Source organism: Larus michahellis, chromosome 1 (genome assembly GCF_964199755.1).
Source record: "Larus michahellis chromosome 1, bLarMic1.1, whole genome shotgun sequence".
NCBI classification, from domain to species: Eukaryota; Metazoa; Chordata; class Aves; order Charadriiformes; family Laridae; genus Larus; species Larus michahellis.
Genome location: NC_133896.1, coordinates 103,446,030 through 103,467,780, shown reverse-complemented (window position 1 = coordinate 103,467,780; position 21,751 = coordinate 103,446,030). Strand labels below are relative to the sequence as shown.

The window sequence follows — 21,751 nt, the reverse complement described above, 5'->3', positions numbered from 1 at the left end:
GCTAACTTACGGGAAAAAAAAAATCCAGACAAAAAACCCCCAATACATCCTCTCAGCTTCAAAAATTATCCTGCCCTTCCTTCCTTGACAGTTGTTATGCAGCAGACTTGGAGAAGAACAGCTACCACCAAGCTTTCAAAGCAAACAGCATTTTGTTTGGCAGGGCGGCAGCTGGGCAGCACAGGAGAGAAGCAGGCAGGCACATGGGATGACAGGACAGGGTAGGAGTCACCTGGAAGCATCCAGAAAGTCTACTTTTCAGACTTGGAAACTGCAACTGTGTTGTGCAGAAGCAAAATTCATGGATCAGTGAAAGCTGAGGTAAGGATACAGGAAAAAAAAAAACTCAAGCGTGCATTTCTCACTTCTTCAGAGGCAGCTGGAGCAGCTGCCCCAAACCCGGGCTGCGTGGTCAGCGTGGCCAGGCAATGGGAAAACACCCAAGGCAAAAAGAAAAGTCATCCTCATACTGCCATCAGAAGCAACACATTTTTTGCAAATTCCCTCTTTCCTAGAAACCCAGCCTTGCCTGCTGGGGTTTTGAAGACCCCTTATTCCCATCACTGCAGCCATGCATGGAAAGTGTTATCTCTAGTAGACACTTCACCTTCCTGCCCTGTATGTCAGCACAACTCAAAACTAAGAATAATGGCATCCTTCAGCATTCCAGGGACAAAAAGCACACAAACAGAGGACACAGCTGTGGGAACTAAACAATTCACTGTGACTCGAAAACAAAAGAAAACATCTTGACAGGTTCTGAGGAGCAGGCGGTCAGCCAAAAAAGCAGCTTTTTACAGAAAGCCTTGAGGCTTCCCTGAGGAAACCTGCTACTCTGCATTTGTTTATCTTTCGTGAAGTTAAGAGTGACCAATCTTACTTTCTCTAAGGCCATTCAACCTCAGCTCCAGCCCTCGTTGTTTCGTTCCTGCCCTGCTCTGCCAGCACAACTCACCGCATGACTGGTTGGCCAAGCAACACATGACCCAGCTCTGCCAGGAGCTCCCAGGCCATGGCAAGAAGCCCTTCTGCTCTTCTGCATGGAAAAAACTGGTCTTCTGCCCTGGGAAAACCACAGCTTGCCCTGCACCATGCTCAGGGCAGCGGTGCTGCTGGCTTGCTACTTTCCCTTTGGGCATGGAGAGGTGACCTGGCTGATCTTAGAGTGCCAAATTCCCAGGAGAAGAAACTACTAACCACCATCACTCAGGGGGAGGCATGTCAGCAATGAGACTTGCACTTCCAGCCAGCATCTAGTAGGAAGTTCTTCAGAAACCATCAGTAGCAATCATCTGTTTCCCTGAAAAAACAAGAGTGGGAGTTTATGTTGCAATCTCAAAACATCTGGAAATCACTGCCCATTTCATTCCAACAGATCACACAAGCAATAAACTGCTGCCTTTCACTGGTATTGCAAGATTTAGGACATAATCCCGTGACGTTCGGCTCCTTTAGGGAGATGACAGCATTGCCACGTCCTTTTAACTAGATCCAAGTTTCTCACTATCACATCCTTTAAATAAAAGTGCAAGCTCGTGCCACGACAAAGAAAAATTATTGTGGTTTCACTATTCCTCTCAAAAGTTCTCATCTTAAAGAATACACCAGGTCACTACTGCCTTTCCCAAAGGAATTATTCATGCACTTAGAGCTCATGTATGAGGCTTCCCTCATTGATTTATAAAAGCTCGCAAACAGTGTGCTACAAATTAAAGGAATCGTGGCCTTAGGTTCAAAGTTACTTTATTTGGCTTCTTTACAAAAAAGGCAAATACAGAAATAAGGACAGTTGTACATCAGTAGAGCATGTAACTTCAGATAAAGAATCATTAAGCAATGAACATGGCACACACAAAATATCACTAAATATATAAAATACTATTTTTTTGGTTGATGGAAATTATTTTCAAATCTGAAGTAAACCACAGCACTGCTGTGGTCAAAAATACTTCTGTAAATTTTTCTCAAAAGATGTTTTGCTTAAATTTCTTTTTGAAAAAAACAAACCCCAAACTATCTTAAAACCCCCCTGAAGTCCCACTTTCTGTATACAGAAAGGAAGCAAAGTGTAAATCAAAACCATAAAAAAAAGCACAATTTGCAATGAAGTGTTTCTGATATCCCAAACAAGCAGAAGAAAAAAATCAAATGGACCAGTTGGTGTTTTGGATGGATCAGATTTATTTTTTTTTTTTAAATTAGAAGTATAAATAAACAATTCATATTGCACCTACAACAGTAACAGCAAACGTCACCCCTCATGTCCTCAGTAATACATACAGACCTATATATATGCGCACACACACACAACTTCTGCCAGACTCTAGAGAGGCCGCTGCTCTGGAACCCAACAAAATACTGGTTCTGAACACTTATCACAAGTCCTGCCATCTGCTAGATCTTCTCGGCTGATTTTTTGAGACTGACAGTTTGTACTCTTGGTAAACGTATGACATAAAAAAACCCCCCAAAACGCTACGCACTTAGTAAGATGGAATGTTGCAGATGCACAAACAAATGAAGCGGGCATGGAGCCCTGGCGAGGTGCCGGGAGGCAGAGGGCACGCCGAGGCTCCCACCCCTCACAAATGAGAAGAGCTGCAAGGCAGTGCCCGGGAGACGCCCCAGCAAGCAGGGCACATGGGCAACTGGAGGATTAAGCCTGGGAATGGCCAGATCTGCAGGCTTGGGCAGGCAGCAAGGAGCAACCAGGGGCAGTGGTGGGGAGAGGGGTTCCGGTCCTGCCTGGGGCAGGAGCAGCGTTAGGTCCCAGCTTGCAAGAGCAGTGCAGTATCTTTCTCCGCTACCAAAACCATGACAAAGCAGTCAATTCTGCCTCTGTAAAATTCCCCACTGATACCATTACATTCGCAGCAGTGACACACGATAGTTAGCTCCAGACTGTAACATCCCACACAAGGTCCAAGTAGGGAATAATAGCTTTTGGCCAGCAGAGGTATTTGCCTGTGTTTAAAAAGACACCACAAAAAAGGATGAAGACGGGGAGACTATTCTGAACAGTGCATAAGATGACCATGAGAACTATTGACAAACTTAGGACGTGCATTTTGACAGCTAAGCAAGGGCTACTTTGGGATATTAACAGAGTTTTTCCATTAAAAACAGAAAGAGAATGACAGCAAAACAGAAAGGAAAAGAAAGATGGGGATGGCAATACTTCCAACTACTGGGCTTCACTTTCATCTCCTCCTCACTTATATATTAAAAAAAATCCACCACCTCGGGATTTGAAAGAAAAGCCAAATTAAATAAACTACTTACAACTCTTCTTTACCAAGTGTGGCAGCTACTGCCTCTAATCTGCAACCTGCCTGGAGCCTTATTGGTCTTCCCCAAGAATTTTGGCAGATTTGGTGTGGTTTGAGTCCAGCAGGTCGAGAGTTAAGCTATACGGTCATTGGCACATTCATACGTACACCAAGGAAAAGGAGTTGGGTCAGACAGGTAAGAGAAGGAAAACCAGATGTCAGGAAGAGGGCGATGAATGAAGAGTTGCTGCAAGTGAAATTGCAGACAGATGTTTGCAAAAATTAAACCCCTCTTTACCGCGAGAGCGATTAGGCACTGGAAGAGCATCCCCACAGAGCCTGCAGAGCCTCCATCCATGGACATTTTCAAAACTCAACTGGAAGAAGGCAAATACATTTTGCACACTAGCAGTACCAAGAGTGGCACAAGCAAAGCAGATTTTGCCCAGCAGCAGAGGAGCGGACTAAGAGGTCCCTCTGGTCCCACTTTTTATGAATAGGCATCTAGACCGGATAACAAACATTGTGCTAGTCTTTTCAGTGATCAACTCTGTGTCTATGAAGGGTAGAGTGATGTATTTCCTTTTTATTGCTGTTTCTTTCCAGTCCGTCCAGTCACTGCTTGTAATGTTGACTTCAGGCTGCTAGGCTGTAGTGATCTGGTAGGTGAATCGAAATCCTCTAGGATCCTAGAACACAAAGAAAAAAAAACAGGAAAATGGATGAATAGTGGCCATTGTGTTGCTGCCTCAGATCTTGCTGAGCAGGCTGGTTGCTGTTGGGTGTTGGGGGGAGAAACAAACAGTGGGGAAAGTGGGGAGGAACAGTCTCAAACTGCCCTTTAGTGAACAACCATAGGACCTTCCCTGCTGTACAACGAGTAGCGCGTCTTCCTAAACCACAATGGAACTGGCTTCAGCCTGTGCTCCCCCTTGCTTCCTTTGCTCACGACAGGTAATACCTTACCTTAAATTTAAGAAGATACGTTACCTTTAACAGCACAGACGCATGCCTGCCACACAAAGTATTGTTACACAGAAGGATCTGTGCCTAAACCCAGAACACCTGAGCCCAGCGCCGCTTGCCCGGAGCACCGCAGGAGATGCCTGCGGAGCCACAGGCGGCGGCACCGCTCCCAGCAGGCAGCACGGACTCCATCCAGCTTGCCCCACACCGACAACATCCCGCCGCCAACTTCTCAAAATGGATACTCTGAGGGATGTTCACCCCTCTCATTATTTTGTCATGCTCCAAGGAAGAATAATCTTAAAACTGGGGGGGCGGGGGGAGGGGAAATAAATTTCTACCCTTTTCTCCTTAAGCAAAAAAAATTCCTTTGGGAGCATATTTATGAGAAAGCCTGAAAACACGAGTTATGAAAATATCATACTATGCAACAGCATTTTCTCCTTGGGTGGGGATAAACTACCCAGCTCGCCAACACCCCATTCAAAGCCATTTACTACCAGGAGAAGGGCAGGAGCTGGCTTACAAACCGCTTGGCCTTGGGAGGAAGCCAAACGATCCTGCTTGGCAGTACCTGCCAAAAGACATACCAGTGTAGAGGGAAACACATTACTGAAAAAGGTGTTTTAAAAGCCAGGTAATTTATAGTACGCAAGAAAGCAACTTAGACGTGAATTTACGTTTACCATTGCTGAAGGGAAACCTGTATAGTACAACCACAACAACAAACATTTATTTTTAAGTACACTAATGAAAACAGAGAAGGAGAAATCGAAACTACATTGGAAGATTTAAATCAAAGCTTCTTGCCTGGCGATTTCAATCACCAAGATTTAAAAATCAGCCCAGCTCACAGTACTCCATAAAAGGCAACTGCTAGATTATTTTTTTTTTGTCTCTCCCCCACCAAAGATAGTCTTCCCACCCTAAAATTATTCTAAATCACTCTACAGCTCTGATTACAGTGCCTAGCGACGATGGGCCAAAGAGATGTGGTTAAAAAAAGACTCCTGGCCTTTGCCCTACTGGCATTTGGAGCACTCTCTGGGAACACGCGGCAGCGTGCCTTCACCCACCTCACTGGCCATTCTGCTCTTCCCTTTCCTATTGCTTTAAACAGCAAACAGCAGCCAGCCCTCCTCAGAAACCTGGAGGAGATGCACACACACACATGTCAGGATGAAGTTTGCACATCCCACCATAACACACATGAGGGCTACGAAGATGATCAGGGGACTGGAGCATCTCTCTTATGAGGAAAAGCTGAGGAACCTGGGTCTGTTTAGCCCGGAGAAGAGAAGACTGAGAGGGGATGTCATCAATGCTTATCAATATCTAAAGGGCTGGTGTCAAGAGGCTGGGCCAGACTCTTTTCAGTGGTGCCCAGCGACAGGACAAGGGGCAACGGGCACAAACTGGAACACAGGAAATTCCATCTGAACATAAGGAAAAAATCCTTTCCTTTGAGAGTGACAGAGCACTGGCACAGGCTGCCCAGAGAGGTGGTGGAGTCTCTTTTTCTGGAGATATTCAAAACCCGCCTGGATGCGTTCCTGTCCAGCCTGCTCTAGGTGACCCTGCTTTGTCAGGGGGGTTGGACTAGATGGTCTCCGAAGGTCCATTCCAAGCCCTGCCATTCTGTGGTTCTGGGCCTACGACGGAAATTTGGAAAGATAATCTTCAAAGCCGTTCCTGCCTTCAGGTAAACACCGGAGCAGCAAGCATGTGGTGGCACTCACTGCTTGTGCTGCACAGCACCATCAGCCAGCCCTTAAGCTGACTGCGGCCATCTCAACTACTGCTACACAGCGCACCCCAGAACCCCCCCACTGCCTCAACATAAGCATGGCTTGACATTCAATTGCTTGCATCTCCCGAAAATTTAATAAGGTACCTCAAAAGTAACTGGACAATGTAGTGTCCCTTTTTGAATGTAGAAATTGGCAGCTGAGTGCAAAGCCTTACTGCGTATTTAAACAGTGGAAAAAATTAAGGCGGCATTTCCTAGCAAAAGACATGGAATGTGGCATGACAAATTTTCAGAATTAATATTAATCTATTTGCATACAATAAGAATGATTTACTAACAAAAAAAAAAAGGCAAAAAAAGCAAAAAGGCATTTTCCGTTTCCTACTAATACGATAACAAATGAATTGGAAAAGTTATTACTCTGTACTTTCATTAAACTAAGGCCATCAATACCTGTTCAAACAACATTTCAGATTTTTAAAAAACTGATCTGAAGACAAGGTTACATGATTTTTTTTAAAAAACCCCAAACGTACTACATACCTACTACTAAACCAAACATTTTATTTTTTTTTAATTCTGGAAACCACACACACTGCAGAATTCAAAATATGACAGTGAGATAAGAAATATATAAAACTCTAAATGGATTTATAAACTGTGAAAAGCAAATCAACATTCCTGGTTGGTAATACACAAATGAGGCTAATTATTGAATATATAAATAGTTTGATATTTCAGAATATCATTCTGATGTTTGAGACCAAATTTATGACACTACCTTTATGTGGCTTTGAAAAAATAATAAAATGTATGGCATCCTTACTTTTCACGTAGAAGAGTAAGAGAAAGGTTTCCATCTCCTTACCTAATCACTCTGCATTGAGCCATAGTATTTTGCAAAGGAAAAACATTTCACAGTTGAGCACATAAATAATTCTTCCCAAGAAAGTAAACAAGAAATTGAAACAGAGGGGCAACTATTCATATATCACAAGAGTGCTATTTTTCCTCCCTTTCAGCTGCCAGCCATTTCATTTTCTGCTTATATACAAACCCCTATTGTCAGAATGAAAAGGAGAATGAAGAACTGGAAAATTACTTCATAATGAAATACAAGCACAGATGTGAGGCACAGGAATTGTGTTAGTCACACATAATGAAGGCCTCCCTGTTTGCAAAGAAAGAATTTCGTCTTTAGTAGCCCGTACTTCCACACCTCTCCTGAGCTGTTTCCCACCCCACTACCTTCATACTTTCAGTGGCAAACGGGATTCATTTCATCCTTCCAGACAAAAACCCAAGCCATGCCCCAGGAGACCTGAATTCATCTACGTGCCTTCCCCCCTTTCCTCCTCTGCCACTCCTTCTCCCAGTTTTTCTCCAAAATGGGAAGCAGGACAAGGAGCACGCTTTTCCCAGCAAAAAAAACGCTGGGGCAAAACACGATGGGAAAATGAGCAAAGCACCAGCCACCCCTGCCCTTCGCAATGAAAACGGGTAGCACTAAATCACGGAAAGCTTGGAAAAAGCACCCGTGCTCTCTCTGCGTATGATGCAGACTGGAAGGCACTGCCAGGCACCTTTCTGTGATCAGAAAATTAAGGGACTTACTAGGGAACGGGAGTTGTCTAGCAGCGTCTGATTAAACCCAGAAAACATCTTCACTTGAGTTGTGAAATATTTCTGCATGATGGGCAGCCTGACAGCAGAATTACCCCTCTGTTGACATTTGTGTATGGTTGTTTTTGTAGTTTGGTGTTTTTTGGGTGTTTTTGTTTTGTTGTGTTGGGTTTTTTTTTCTTTTTCCCCTCATTAGCTCTGTTTAGGTCTGTTTGGCTACTATGCTTCTACACTGTGGTTTTTTGTTTTCTGGGTTTTTTTTTGGTGTAGTGTTAAAAATGGTAAAGGAATGAGGCTGTTGTAAACATACCACCGCATATTTTTGCTATTTTGGGGAATTCAAAATAGGACAAATATAATCTCCTACTCATGACAAAGCCACACTTGGGAGGAAACCAAGGCGATTCTAAAATGAGTCTCCCCATCTGGGACAGGACGGCCAGAGACCCATTCCTCTGTAAGCAGTGTGCCTTATATCCATCTGCCTCATGAAAGAGGGAGTTATGTCCCGAGTTTATCATCTGAAAGGCTGCTATTTAGCTGTCACGTTAGGAAAAATTACGCTGAAAAGTCTCCTAAAACCGAGCTGCTACTATGTTGCTCTCAACTACCTAGGTTCTTAATATTAAGAAAAACAGCGGAATGCCAAAGCAAATCTACTGAAGAAATAAGTCAAGTCCTACAGATAAAATAAGAATTGCCATATTTTTTAAGCCAAAGCTTAGAAACACAGCCTTTGCCACACTGAATAAACACTAGAGGATACTACTCTAATGGCTTTTCCAGAAATAATTCCTATCTTTACTATAAACAAACCAATGGAAAGTGTGCACAAGCACTTATTCCTGTAAACTTTCACAAAGAATTGGAATCTCCTGCACAAGACTCCCATATTTCACAGTCTTTCAAGGCTTCTTTGGACACTAAAATTTAGGTTTCTGACACCTACGTATTACAGCTCATCAGCCAAATTGCTATTTGCGGCTTAACAGACCTGAATCTATATTATTTGTAGCAACTTTCAAATTTCAAAAAATAATAATCAGAGTGTCTGGAATTCCTATTCAGGGTATTAAGTGATCTCTAGCTGGTAACAAAGAGGTATTGTCCATCTGTTTTATATCACTTGCGTAACACTTGAGCTACACTGAGGTTCAGCATCTCTTTGAAATACAGTTGGCTGTATTCAAACACAAACATCTTGAAACACAAACTTTAATGCCGCTTAATCTAAGTTCCATAAAATTTCCGCTTGAAGGAAAACCTGAATGTTTCAATTCCTGAACAGGAAAAAAACATTGCTATGTTGGCACTTTTTACACAACAGATATTTTGATCTGACCTAGTTTCTTCTTCTATCACTCCAAGTTTTCTTCTTTCAGGTTCACCTAACCTGCTCAGCTTTCTTAAGTCGCCTCATATCTATTCAACAACAAGCTCCAAGAATTTTTTGTCCTGTTGTTAGAGCTTTTTAAACACAAATGTACTATTTGACCATTTCTAAAGCTTTCCACTTGGCAAAACATGCATAAGCTACCCCAAAAAAAAAAATCAACATACCAATGCTTAAAAAAAAATAATAAATATCATGCTGGCCTTTATATCCATTTGTGAAATAGCCCTTCCTCACAGACCACCACAAGCCTCCAGAAAACTCTTTGCGTGGAATGTTTTTCCCCTGCAGGCTGCTAGGTCCTGAGAACTGACTATAAAGCTTTTTAAGTGGCCAGGCTGAAATATTATCCTCCTGCAAGCCTTGAAATAAACAACTGATGCTGTGCAAATCATTCAGGTTGAGACACGTATGCAACAGGTAAATCACAGGAATTTATTCAGAGTAACAGCCTTAATTTTGTTTTTATCCAGGCACTCGGCTTGTTACCTGGACTGCTTCATGTTGTCGGTGTCTACAGTTAAGCTCTGTTAGTTGAGCCATGAAGGAAATTGTGTAACTTTTCACCAGAAGAAATCTCTTTTTACTGAGAAATCTCCAGCATGGGTGAAGTTATGTCTGGCGATTCATTGCACCCTACTCATCATGCTTAAACTGAGCGATAGCGACGGCTAGGTTTGTCTCACTGCCTGGCAGAGGATGAAGGTGTGAGTTTTCCAAAGCTTTTGCATCAGCTTTCACCACAAAGGCTGCTCAGTTTGTTTCCAAACGAGTGACTTTTTGCCAGACACTGTGAAGATGCTTCACTTGGGATGTTTTCAGGGACAAACCCAAACGTATGTATGCTCTGTAACGTACACAACACAAATACCTGAGGGACAGGAGATCAACTTTGAGCCCCAGCTCTTCACCTGATGCCCAAGCGTCTACCATGGAGAAGAGGGAAACAACAAAAATAAAAGCAAAGCAAAAACTAACCATACTCTCAACAGCAGAAGAGAAGAAACTTTGATGGAGAATGGTCCCCAGCCAAACAAAAAGCTGTTGTTTTACTTTTAAAACCGGGCATCTTGACAAGACTGGAAAGGCTTTGCTTGTTATCTAGTGGAGAATGAAAAGAAGTATTGAAGGCCCAGATAATGACCTCAGACAGACATCGGAATCCTCCACCCAGCGCTATTAGCTCTCTATTGTGCTGTTACAAAAAGCCCGTCCTGAAATATGTACGTAGGAGCTGCTCCTTGTTCCAACACAATCTGCAGATAATAGAGAATAAAACCAGAAAAGGGCTTTCTGCAAGATGTTATTCTCTTTCGGGTGAATCAACTGCAACCAATGCTTTAAAAAGCATAAACAAATTTTACAGACCATCGGGGAAAAAACAAGTCACTGCGAAACCAGACTAGGGTCCACAGTGTGCTGCTCAGAGGGGAGCTAAGGATGCGTAGGGGATTTCCTCATTACAATGTGGTATTTGCGGAGTGGTAATGCACTTTAAACATAGCGTTAAAAATTACTGTAGCTCCCAGGTATTCTTGATAAATTGTAAGTAACTTCCAGCAATTGACAGCAGAAAAAAAATTTAAAAACCCTCCACACAATCAGATGGTGACAGAATGATCAAACTGCACCAGTACTGGAGTTTTACAACAAACTAATTAATGAGGCCTTCTGGGAAACAGATGTACATTAGGAAGATAGACTACACATTTCCCTAAGCTGTCACGGTCTGAAGGAATAAGATCAGCTGTTCAAAATTACTCTGGATAAAGTAATGCTGCCTTTATGCAAAAAGGATCCAGGTCAGCGTATTACATTTTCAAAACTCAAGACTAAAATGCAACTGAAAAGCTACAGACTAGGACTGATAAAAACTAGACTACATTAAAAGAAGAGAGACTGAACAACTTACAAGCCCACTGCAGAAGTCACATCCTGGCGCCACAGTTCATCAAAACCTACGATAAATGGGAAGGAACACTAACAATTGAAGTCCCTCAAATCCTCCTTTTGTTGATAAACTCTAATACAATGAACTTACACCCACTGCTACACACTGTTTGTCTAATTTACCCTCTTTGCCCCACTGAACAGGTATTTACATGAAGTCTCGAGCCTGTGACACACCAGCACACGCATGAGGCCAGAAATCCAGACGCCCTCCCAGGCAGCAAGGCGTGAGACCCCACTTCTCCTGATGACACATGGGGGCTTCAAGCTCTGAGCCATTAGCTATGGGAGAAGGGGCACAGTGCTTTCAGTTTAAACATATTATGCTTTTCTGTGTCTTATGCTTTTCTTACAAGGGGAGGGGAGGGGGCTCTATTCCAAGTTTCCGAAGTAACGTGTTGGCTCTGTTGTTGTGCATCAGAGCAGCGTCTCCACAGCAAGAAATCATGTCTTGTACGATCCACGATGTGGCACAAGGATGTGTGAAACGGCTTGAGGGTTCCAAGCCTCATGCTTAGCAGATGGAGTAGGGCATAGGAAACCCACTGTGAAGCTAACCACACTGCCTGCTGGGGATGGTCCTGTCATAAGCTATTGCTGGAACCACGTGCAGGCACTGCCTGGGGAACCGCTATTATCCAAGGGCCAGAATCACACCAGGAGGTATGTTAACATCCTCAGCCCAGTCTAAACATGAACAACCTAGTACTTGCCAAGCAATGTTTCACTGACCGACCCTGCTCCTGCTCCAGGCACCAGTGCAGTCACAGCATCCCTGTGTCGTTCTCCTCATCTGGCATGATGCAATGAAGAGCCTTTGAAACACTGCAAGGCCGCACCTACACTTTTCAGTGCCTGTTCACTCTCTGATCTGCTCTAGCGGGTGATCCCAGACCTCTCCCTCAAGGTCCCTCCTTCAAGGTCTACTTAGTATAAGCTCATTTGTGTTTGGAACGGTTGTTCAAGAATGAAGATACACGTCTTTCTTTTGAGCATTTCACCTTTTTCTTCTGATCCTTTAAAAAACATAAAGGACCAGCTCCTTGCCCTTTAACTTCCAGGTTGGTCTAAAAATGCAACAGAAATTTTCTCTTCTGAATTGCTTATAGGATCAATGGAAAGCTCGTATATGCTTTACAATTAAGAAGTTATATCTGGGGTGTAATAAGTGTTTATTTCTCTTTCAGTGAAGAATTTTGCATCTCTGGCAGTAGCAGATTTACTAGATCAGCCTCTCGTAACAGTAGATGCTGTAGGTATAAGTTAACAATTCCTGGAAACACTTCCCTACCTTACATCACATTATCATCATGAAGCAAGTATCTAAATATCAGGAACTGAGTTAATGTGTGCTGGTGTTTCTGAACATATCAGTAGAATTTAAAGCCAGACACAGCATTTTGATCTAGTTAAACAAGAGTGAAACTACCAACAACCACCAATTTTCTGCATTTTCTGGAGCCTAAGGCCTCCCGCCTCCTCTAATTTTTTCCTTTCATTCTGTTGTTAGTAATTAAGACTAGAAAGTTGAGTTGATCTGTGATCAGGTCATCACACATACAAGGACATTACACTGACTGCACTTTCTCTTTAACTCATCATTAGTAAGCAGGCTCACATGCCAAGTTTGAGTGTGCTTCTCCATCCTATTACATGGTTTGTCTTAAAAATACAAAGACAGAAGAAAGCCATACCCTTGACATCATGTCAGTGTGCATAAGTGGGTTTCTCTCCAACACACCTCTTTTGCCAAAAATTCTTTCAGCATACTTACACTGGACAGTTTTGTGGCCCTCCATGAAAATGTGGAAGACCAGGGCATTGCTTCTGGTAAGACTTCTGCCTTAAAGCAAACCACGAGCAGCACGTCCTGCTCTGCTCGGATCCTCCCCTCAGAGTTTATACTCCTGCATTGTCCCTCGGCAGTAGCAGTGGGAAAACAGCTCGTAAAATAACATGCAACTGAGGCAACCTCTAATAGCTGTAAACATATTATTATAAAGTCTACTCGTCCAATATGACAGTCTCATACCTCCTAATGGTACCTCAACAGTGTCTCATTCTTCTCTGCAGATGACCAGACCTTATTATGGGTTCTACAAAACCCATTGGTTTCCATGCATCAGTGACTCACCACTTCAACTCCTCCTGCACATCCTCTTCTTCCAACACAGCGTGACAGTCAGAGCTATGATGACAATTAAAATCCCCACAATAATCATCAGCCAAAGCAACGAGGATCCTTCTTCTGTAAAAACAAACCAACAAAAAATACACCAAACTGAACTAATTTATATAGGAAAAAAAGAGCAAAAAGAGCCAAGAGGACATCTGATTAATGACAGTGGTCCTCATTGAGATGGTGAAAGTTATTGCTAAGCTACATGAAAGCAGCAATTGCTCAAAAGAGAGAGTGAGCGTGTGTATCTTCAAAGATGAACCTACTTGCCCACAGAAAATGCTTTGTGGAGAGAAGATGTGCTCATGTTCATCCACAGCAAAGAAAACTCATTCCCATACCTGATACAGTAGTTGGCATGTCTACATAAGCAGAACTTTATACAAGTGTTGACACTTTCTGAAGAGTTTTTTTGTTCGTCCAGAATTTGAGGTTTTTGTTTGTAAAGTAAGAGTTATTCCTTTTACTGTTAAACACTTACCACTGTCATGAAGGCTCAATTAACTTTCAGAAGAGCAGACAGGCTATGTTTTGATGCCTGCAAGTAGCTCTACTCAACATCTGAGCGTAAATGTCCCTCCCTGGTATTAGGTATTAGCCACTTCATTTGACTGCCACTAATCAAAATGGTAACACGAAGGCTCGTTTCAATGCTCACTGATGCTAGCTGGAAAACTTTATGAATTAAAATTTATTTGAATCAAGCCAAAACTATCACGTCTTTTAAAAAACCTAGGTTGAACTATTCATTTGAATTTCTCTAAAATATAAGGCTGTTAAAACAACAAGCCATTAGCTGATTTTTCATTCTCCTAGCAAGGAATAACAATGGTCTTAGTTCCCTGCTTTCTGAGATACACTTTTCCTTTTTAAAAGGCCAAAACAAAAGAATATTGCATTTGAGACAGGAAAAAAGGATTTATTATGCTTTTTAAGTTAGTATCACTCAGAATTAAGAAAAAGTTTGCTTTTGAACTTTTACAGAGAAGATATTAGAAGTCAGGTCTTACTCTTTACTACTATTCCTGTAACAACCACTTCTTGAGCACATAATTTGAGAATTAACCCACAATCCCAAGCTGCTTTTCCTGTCTTTCTAATTTCCAAGTGGTCTTCCTTTTAAGGCTCTGGATTTGGAGACATGAATTTTAAATCACCTAAGTCAATGTTCCTGTGCGAACTGAGAATGGTACCTCAGCTTTTAATATTTCTGTTTCTCATCTACAGGACTGGGGTGAAAGTCCCTCCAGAAGAACAGAATGTTGGAAGAAATTAAATTAGCACTACAAGATATTCAGATGTTACACTGACGTATTTAAGATTTCCCCATAAAATCAATGTAAGTATCTTCAACTGATCACCTTCTTGTCTGCCTGAAAATACTATTCCTCCCTAACCATTACACATGTGTCTTAGCAAAATGTCACAGAAACTAAAACATAATATACAGGTTAACTGCACCAACAGAGGTAGTAAGTTTAACTGAAACATTTGGTCAATTGCTGTTCAGAGATAGTTTGTTACTAATTTCACAACTTCCACTTCAGTGTTCATTAGGTGACCCACAGTTTTTACTTCATCTAGATAGATATCATGTGACAAATATTTATATCTACCTTTGGATTGTCAAAGAAACTGTGAAAGCCTGTGTGAAAACTGAAGTTCAACCTGTGGCAAAATGCATAGTGCCTGTAAAAACCCATAGCTCCCTAGCTGACTAGTTTGGCTTTTTTTCCTCTTGGGCAGGACTCCCATATGTTATCATCTCAAAGATGGCAATGAAAGCAAAGTAGGATTTCCTTTCTTCTCACTTGGCACACACACATTTCATTCCCGTTCTATGCAAACATGCTATTGCAAAACACAAAGGCCAGGAAAACACTGCCAAATAGCTTGTATTGTTCACCTACCTCTTTTCATTTTCACAGGCAATTCCATTTTTTCATTTGTGTTGCTTACTCTGCAGGTCAAACCCTGTGCACCGATGCTCTGAGTGTTGTAGATCTCCAGCTTACTGGTGATGGACACCATCCCATTGGTGTGCCTGACTGTCTCCTGTGTAGGAGTAGAATTGAATAAGTTGTTCCAGGTGATGGTGGGCTCTGGGAAGCCAACAGCATTACAGGTGGCAATCAAATGACCTTCGGAAATGTTGTAATGGACAGATGCATTGAGACCTTCCAACACACAAATGAGACAATCCATCACCACAATGAGCACCGAGTCATAATTAGTAACAACAATTTTACCATTATCAATCAGAGCAAAGCTTACTGGATTCACACTGAGCCCCACGGCACAGGAATGCAAGAAGAGTTCATTGGGTCAAGTCTCCCCCCCGGTGAATCAATACTCCTTCCCTTATACTGAAGTTATATACCCCAACCTGAAATCCCGGGTTTTAAAACAGTCTGTTACAGTTAAACCATTTCTCGGTCCATGCTGCTCTCCTATCTGCCAATTCCCTATCAGTGGTAGGGCTCGGCACAGCAGCTCACAGCACTGGGGTTGTACCCAGCACCAAGAGGAAACCGGCAATGTTGGTTTGCCCAAGTTCCAGCTGGGATTGCTCAGGGGATTACAAACAATTATCCCCCTCCTTGCTTTTTACCTGCTACTCAGAATAATGAACGAGGACAGCCCAGAGCCAAAGCCACCACAACTGGCTCAAATATGACACCACAGAGTCTTGCTTACAGCAGTAACACTCTGTTTCTACACCATGTTCCACTGAGGGATGCTCCTACCACTGCCGCTCCCGAGTCTGCTCAAGAAAATGCTGGGAGTGAGAAAACACCTCTTTTCCCACTACAGGCATACCCCTGCAGAGAACCTCACCAAACACAGTCAGGCAGGTACGTCCTGAGATGGAGCCGAAAGGGAAAGTATTGAAGAGACACGTGTAGCACCCTGAATCGTCCATTCTAGTGTCCCAAAAAGTGATGTTTGTCTCATTGAGTACCAGACTCGTGAAATTCATTCGGTCTTGATAGGGCTCATGAATCTTTAATCCTTTTAGGGTACTGTACGTAGCTATATTATTGTGTGATTTTTCAGAGTCCTTTTGCCATGTCACTTGCACAACATCCTTGGATTCTGTCAGGGTACAGCCGAGAGTCACGTTGTTGCCCACCGTCACGTTTCTGTGTTCCGCCTGTGGAATGACTGTGGTGATATGAAATAGTGAAATGGGCAGATATATCACACACTCAGAAGCCTAACGCTGATTCTAAAGCCTAGATTACCCACAGACACAACAATTCCATCAATTACATCTTGTTTCTATGGTTTTCCCCCACCGAAAAGTCCTTCCGCCACCTCCTGCTAGAAATCAATGACGTTATGTTGATTTACATTGGCTGAGGCTCTGGCTTTCTTCTAAACTATTCAAAGTAAAAAGACGCACTCAATTTCAGTACCCATCCCTGCAGAATTCCCACTTCAGTTTTATTAAATCACCTCATGGCTTCCCATTCTCAGCAAAGACTCAGTTTTTGTTTCCTAAAAGCTAGAGGAATATTAAATGCACAAGGGAAGTGCATGCCAAGCCATTCTCGAAGAACTAGAGAGAATTTCTGGACTACATAGCTTCAGTGTATGCAGAGCATTCGAGAGGGAGGGAAAGGAAAAAAAGAGAGATTTGGTCCTGCAGGAAGGATCCACTATGAGATGTTGTGAACTCAGGGGAACAATGGTGTCCAGTGTCATTCTAGATATGGGATGCTGCATGTCCCTCCCATCTCCGAATGCCGCTCCAGGAGGTCTTGTGTCACATCTGCCAGCTCCATATCTATGCCTCAGCTGTCTAACTATGTCAAATGGCACAAGCAATCTGTATTTCACCTGTTTTTGCCTCTTACTCTGACTGCTGAAGCCTCAGGAATCAGAAACCAGTTCCCCAACAATTTTCATGCAGATTTCAGGAAATTCAACTTACCATTTGCCTCTGCAAGCCCAGCACAAGCCAGGCACAAAACCAGAGCTCGGAAAGTCATTTTGGAAGGGAAAAAATCTGCTTCACCTGAAGAAAGATAAGAAGAGATGCATGACTTAGTAACATCACCTTCTGGTGGCATCACATCCCTGGGGTGCAAACATTAACGGTAGCTTTGTCATGTGAAAAAAAAACCATAGTTCTGGGGACAGACGGTGAGTTCTGATGGGTCTCATTATACAACACAGAAAGTGCTCTGGTCAAGGTGGAGAAAACGTTGCAGGATGGAATTTAGAAAGGCATTAATCCACCAGAATTGTGAGGTACTGGTTGTCCAGGACTAGCTGCGGCACTTGGGAGAGAGGTGCCGTTAGCTTGCAAGATCAAGGGACAATTTGAAAGCAACTTCTCCAAGGACTTCAGGACTCCCCGTCTGTCCAAAACTGCATGAATTGGGGAAGATTTGGGGCATACTGCATATGCTGCATACAAATATATTTCCAAGGTGGGAAAAGGGCAAAAACAGAGTTGTGTTGCTGCCTTCCCTAGTAAACAGCTTTAGGCCTGCTTCCTGTTCCCTCCATCAGTTAATATTACCACAACACAACTGAATTGTTGACCTCCCTGGAACTGAAGATAGTGTCATATTTACGTGGAAACATTATTTCGCATAAAATATGTCTGTAACGCACATCACCTACACCTGAGGTTTTTTGCCAACGTCTGCACAACTAGCTGATGCTTGTTGGGAGTGTCTTCTGTCAAGAGCATATGCAAAGCCTAACTTTTTAAAGGCTTTCACAACATGCAAAAAAATAGAAGAGAGAATCAACTGTAAAGCATTTTCTGTGTTATCATACAGCTTAAAAAAGGAGGGCTGATGAATAAATAAATTAATTAGAGGGAGAAAATAAAAAGCTATGTAAGAAACAAATTCCTATCAAGCTTGTGCACACAACGCATATGCACACAACCAGTAGCCGGCCCTTAAGTTTTAAGCATGCTGTGCTAAAACAACTCCTGATACAACTCCGCAGTTACCAAGCATGAATACAGACCAGATTCTTATGTGTAAAATCAAGAAACAGTAATCCATTGTCAACAAGCCCAGTGAATAATGAATTTGTCAGCTCATACAGTATAGCCAGATACTTGAGTAGGGCTCTAAGAAATTCAGATAGATATTCCTAAAAACATGCAAAAATCAAGGGCCAGCATAGCTAGTAAGGGAGAAATTTTGAGTTATAGAAGTATGTATAAACCAGAGAAGGATGGGCCATACCTGCGGGAAAGCACTGCTTTCAATAACAGCCTTCTATCTCACTGCTTTAATGCTGTTAAAGTCCTTAACACCCACTGTAGCTACAAGATTTCATACAGATTTCACCCAGAGAAGAAATAGGCTACTGCATAGCTATACTGGCCACAGAAAAAGTCCCTTTAGGTCATAAACCCAATTTAGCGTATTAGAGGGGAAAATAAAGAAAGACAAAGAAGAAGAAAAAAAAAAGGAAAAAAATAAAAAGAAAAAAAGCTTGTAAGACTAGAGCAACTAAAGAGCAAAGCCTTCACTGTGCCGTACCTTCCCAAACCGCACCTCAGAGGTCTCCTGGGCCACCGACTGTACCCCTGGGCTGGATCCACTTGTCCTTAGCGATCTTCTGTGAAACTTCTCCAACTTTTGAAAAGTTGTATAAAGCCCAATAAGCACCGGGCGCCACTCGCCGGCGCTGATTTCTGATGTCACGCAAGCTTCGTGAGGCAACTACTGCGTAAATCCGTCACCTCGGGGCCCGGGACGGGGGGGGGGGTCCTTCCCGGTTAGAAAAGGCGGGGGGAAGGCTCGGGGACGGGCTGCAACACCCAGCAGCTGCTCCTATCCGCTTTCCGGGGCGGCGGCCCCACCTTCCCCGGCGGTGGGTCACCGGGCACGGGTGCTGCCAAGATCCTGGAAGCAAGGAGGGAAGGACAAAACGAATCTCGGGAAGCGACAGCGCCCCGGCCGTCCCCACAACCTCGCCGCCGCCCGTCCCGTCCGCGGTAGCCGCCGGGGCGAGTGCCGCCCGCAGGCGGCGGTGGACTCCGCCCGTTCGCTCGCCCGATAGGCAGGGACCCGCCGCCCCGGGAGGCGGCTACGGGTTTTGGTACAGGGAGGGCAGCGACCGGCAGTACCCGAGCTCATGCCCTGACGCCTGATTAATCGTCTGTGAACGCACCGTAATTATCTGCCAGCCCACTCTTAGCCCTGGAACCGGCTGCGAAGGGTTTCCTCAACGGCTTCCCCCCCTCCCCGCGTCTCTTTCCATCAAGGATTATTAATATCAACCAAATTAACAAATTGTTCTTTGAAGAAAATAAAAATAATTAAAAAAAACCAAACACCAAACAAAACAAGCCAAAGCCCATCACTTTCTTAAAGTAAGAACGGGGTAAACCCCTGGGACACCGTGAGGTTTCAGTAATACAAGGCTGTCAGTAATTAGTTCTCTCAGCTCTCCAGGGCAGATGAGCTTGTGAAAACCAGCAGCATAAACCTGAACTGCCTTCTAAGAAGTTTTGGGCTGCATTCCAGCATGCAACGGAGCAAATTGCTTGTATGTTAAGAGCGTGTTCTATCTCCTGTTTCAGTTCAAGCGTACTGATAGTCACATCAAGAGCGAATCTTTATTGAAGACTTCCGTGCTATCATAAATCACTAAAACTAGAATCCAACGGCAGGCACAGAGTATAGTAATAATAACAGCAGCAGCATCAGCAGTAATAATAAATGTGTAATAATGGCCAAGAGCTGTGACACTCACCATCCAGATACTGGACTGTGAATACTTAGCGTTCCAGAAAGTATTTGGATTTTTTTTCAGACCTGATCGATTTCTTGAACTTCTTTATTGTAAGGCTTCACTGGAAGTTGCAGGACAAATGTACCAAGGTTTTCCTCAACCTAGTAATTGTTTTGTTTTAGTTTTTTTTTTCCGTAATTACCACAAACTGTAATAACTAACTGCAGGTCACTGGCTCAGCAGTGCTCAGCAATAAGATTTTGAGTACTAGGCCAAGACTCTACCTCTTTTCTGGATCCTCAGTCCAGAAAAAAAAAACCCTACCTTTTTTTATGATGTTAGGCTGTAGGAAATCAGCATAAAAAATTCCGTGGAAGATCTTATGGAACGGGAAGGTCATTTTATTATACAAAATCTCTAGAAGAGTTGATTTTATGCCCAGTTTCATGCTTCAAGCTTTCAAGCAGTCTGGACAGGATCTTCTGGATTCCTCTTCACTGGTGATGAGAACCTGATTTTGAGATATGTCTTTCACATCATTGGGAGTGGTCTTTTGCTTTTGCTGCTACCTTCCTGTTGGGCTGAGAGGAAAAGGGACAGCATGAGTGATACAGGGCATTCTCGCTGCCATCTTCCTGTTGTTGGACTACAGGATCTTCCACTGACAAGTTGTCTCTGTTGTAGTTTTATCAGGCTTGTCCCAGGCTTGGCAGAAACAACCTATTTCTCAGTTTGATTAATTAGAATCAGCATCCTTTGCAATCAATACAGGACCTTCAGTGTCTGCCATTTGCTGTTTCTTCAGCTACTTTCACACACATGCAGACACATGTTTTCAGGTGTCATTTTTACCAATTGTAATATTTCTCTTGCAAGGCCCTAAAAGGTCTCCTTTTTTAAATCATCATTACTCATGCGAAAAATATCAGACTTGGCACAGTCTGATGTTACTTGGCAAAGATGCCCATACATTACTTGCCCACTTAAATCCAGAACCCCTGTCTTAAGACACAAATGCATGGGAGAGTTTGAAGCACTGTTATTAAACCATTCCAAAGGAATGGGGTGGTGTTTACCCCTTTCCAGAGTCATCCCAGGCTCACCTGTGTGTTAGTTGTGCCTGTTCCACTGCTCTCAGTACCACAGCGCATAAAGCAGCGCTTTTTGACCTGCGAAAAAAGAAAGTGCCTGATTTCCTCCCCCCGACAAAATCAGAACTAACCTGTTGCTGGAGGCTGGGGGTCAGGGCAGTGGCCCGTCCAGATGGGTACAGCTGTCCTTGGAGACATCTTCTCCACCACCATGCTTCATTTAGTGGTGCCCTTCCTCTGCCAACTAACAAACCAAAGCCCAAGCTCAACTACTTCCTTTTTTCAACATTTTCTGCTGTCTCCTAGGACTGACGAGTAGGTCTCAAGTCACTTAACTTTCCCTCTGCCAACCTTGGGTTCTCTCTAAAGCAGGCCAAGTCTCCAGCAACTAGCCTACTACTTATTGTTTGAGACTGACATTTTTCTTTTCATGAGAAAAATGTGTTAGCAAGTCTCCTGTGCTCACCTGCCCTCACTATAGTTGAGGGGATTTCAGAGGGAACTCCAGAGAGCTGCGGACTATACAGCTTAAAATAAACTTATCCAGAAGTGCCCTGTGCCATCAAAGTGACAAAAGCAAGGAAGTCCCAGGGACATCTTCCTGCCCTTATTTCATGAAAATAAAGGGGATATTTGGGCGACTTGAGCAACATTTTATATTAGCTCATGCTGTAACTCATGTCTACTGAAGTGGAGAAGTTCTATATTTATCCAAATTTTACTTCTCCTTCAATGGGCTGGGGAAACTTAGAGAAGAAAGAAGGAAATGATGAAAGGGTATGGAAAGTAAGAGGGCTTCTTCCTTGGAAGAGAGGG

General features: G+C 43.1%; 1 protein-coding gene across 2 annotated transcripts; it reads right to left on the bottom strand.

Annotated features, from left to right (window-relative positions):
* Positions 1-1,728: 1,728 nt before the first annotated feature.
* LOC141747402 (OX-2 membrane glycoprotein-like) lies at positions 1,729-19,103 on the bottom strand. Of its 2 annotated transcripts, none has more exons than XM_074597590.1 (6): positions 18,647-19,103; positions 17,068-17,151; positions 15,969-16,295; positions 15,041-15,307; positions 13,086-13,199; positions 1,729-3,958 (listed from the first exon to the last, which is right to left on the bottom strand). In XM_074597590.1, exons 2-5 carry the CDS (start codon positions 17,123-17,125, stop codon positions 13,090-13,092), a joined length of 762 nt encoding a protein of 253 aa, XP_074453691.1. In that variant the 5' UTR covers positions 17,126-17,151; positions 18,647-19,103; the 3' UTR covers positions 1,729-3,958; positions 13,086-13,089. The 2 variants fall into 2 exon arrangements, with proteins under 2 accessions (XP_074453691.1, XP_074453698.1); XM_074597597.1 differs by having other exon boundaries at positions 18,662-19,101.
* Between the last annotated feature and the right edge of the window lie 2,648 nt (positions 19,104-21,751).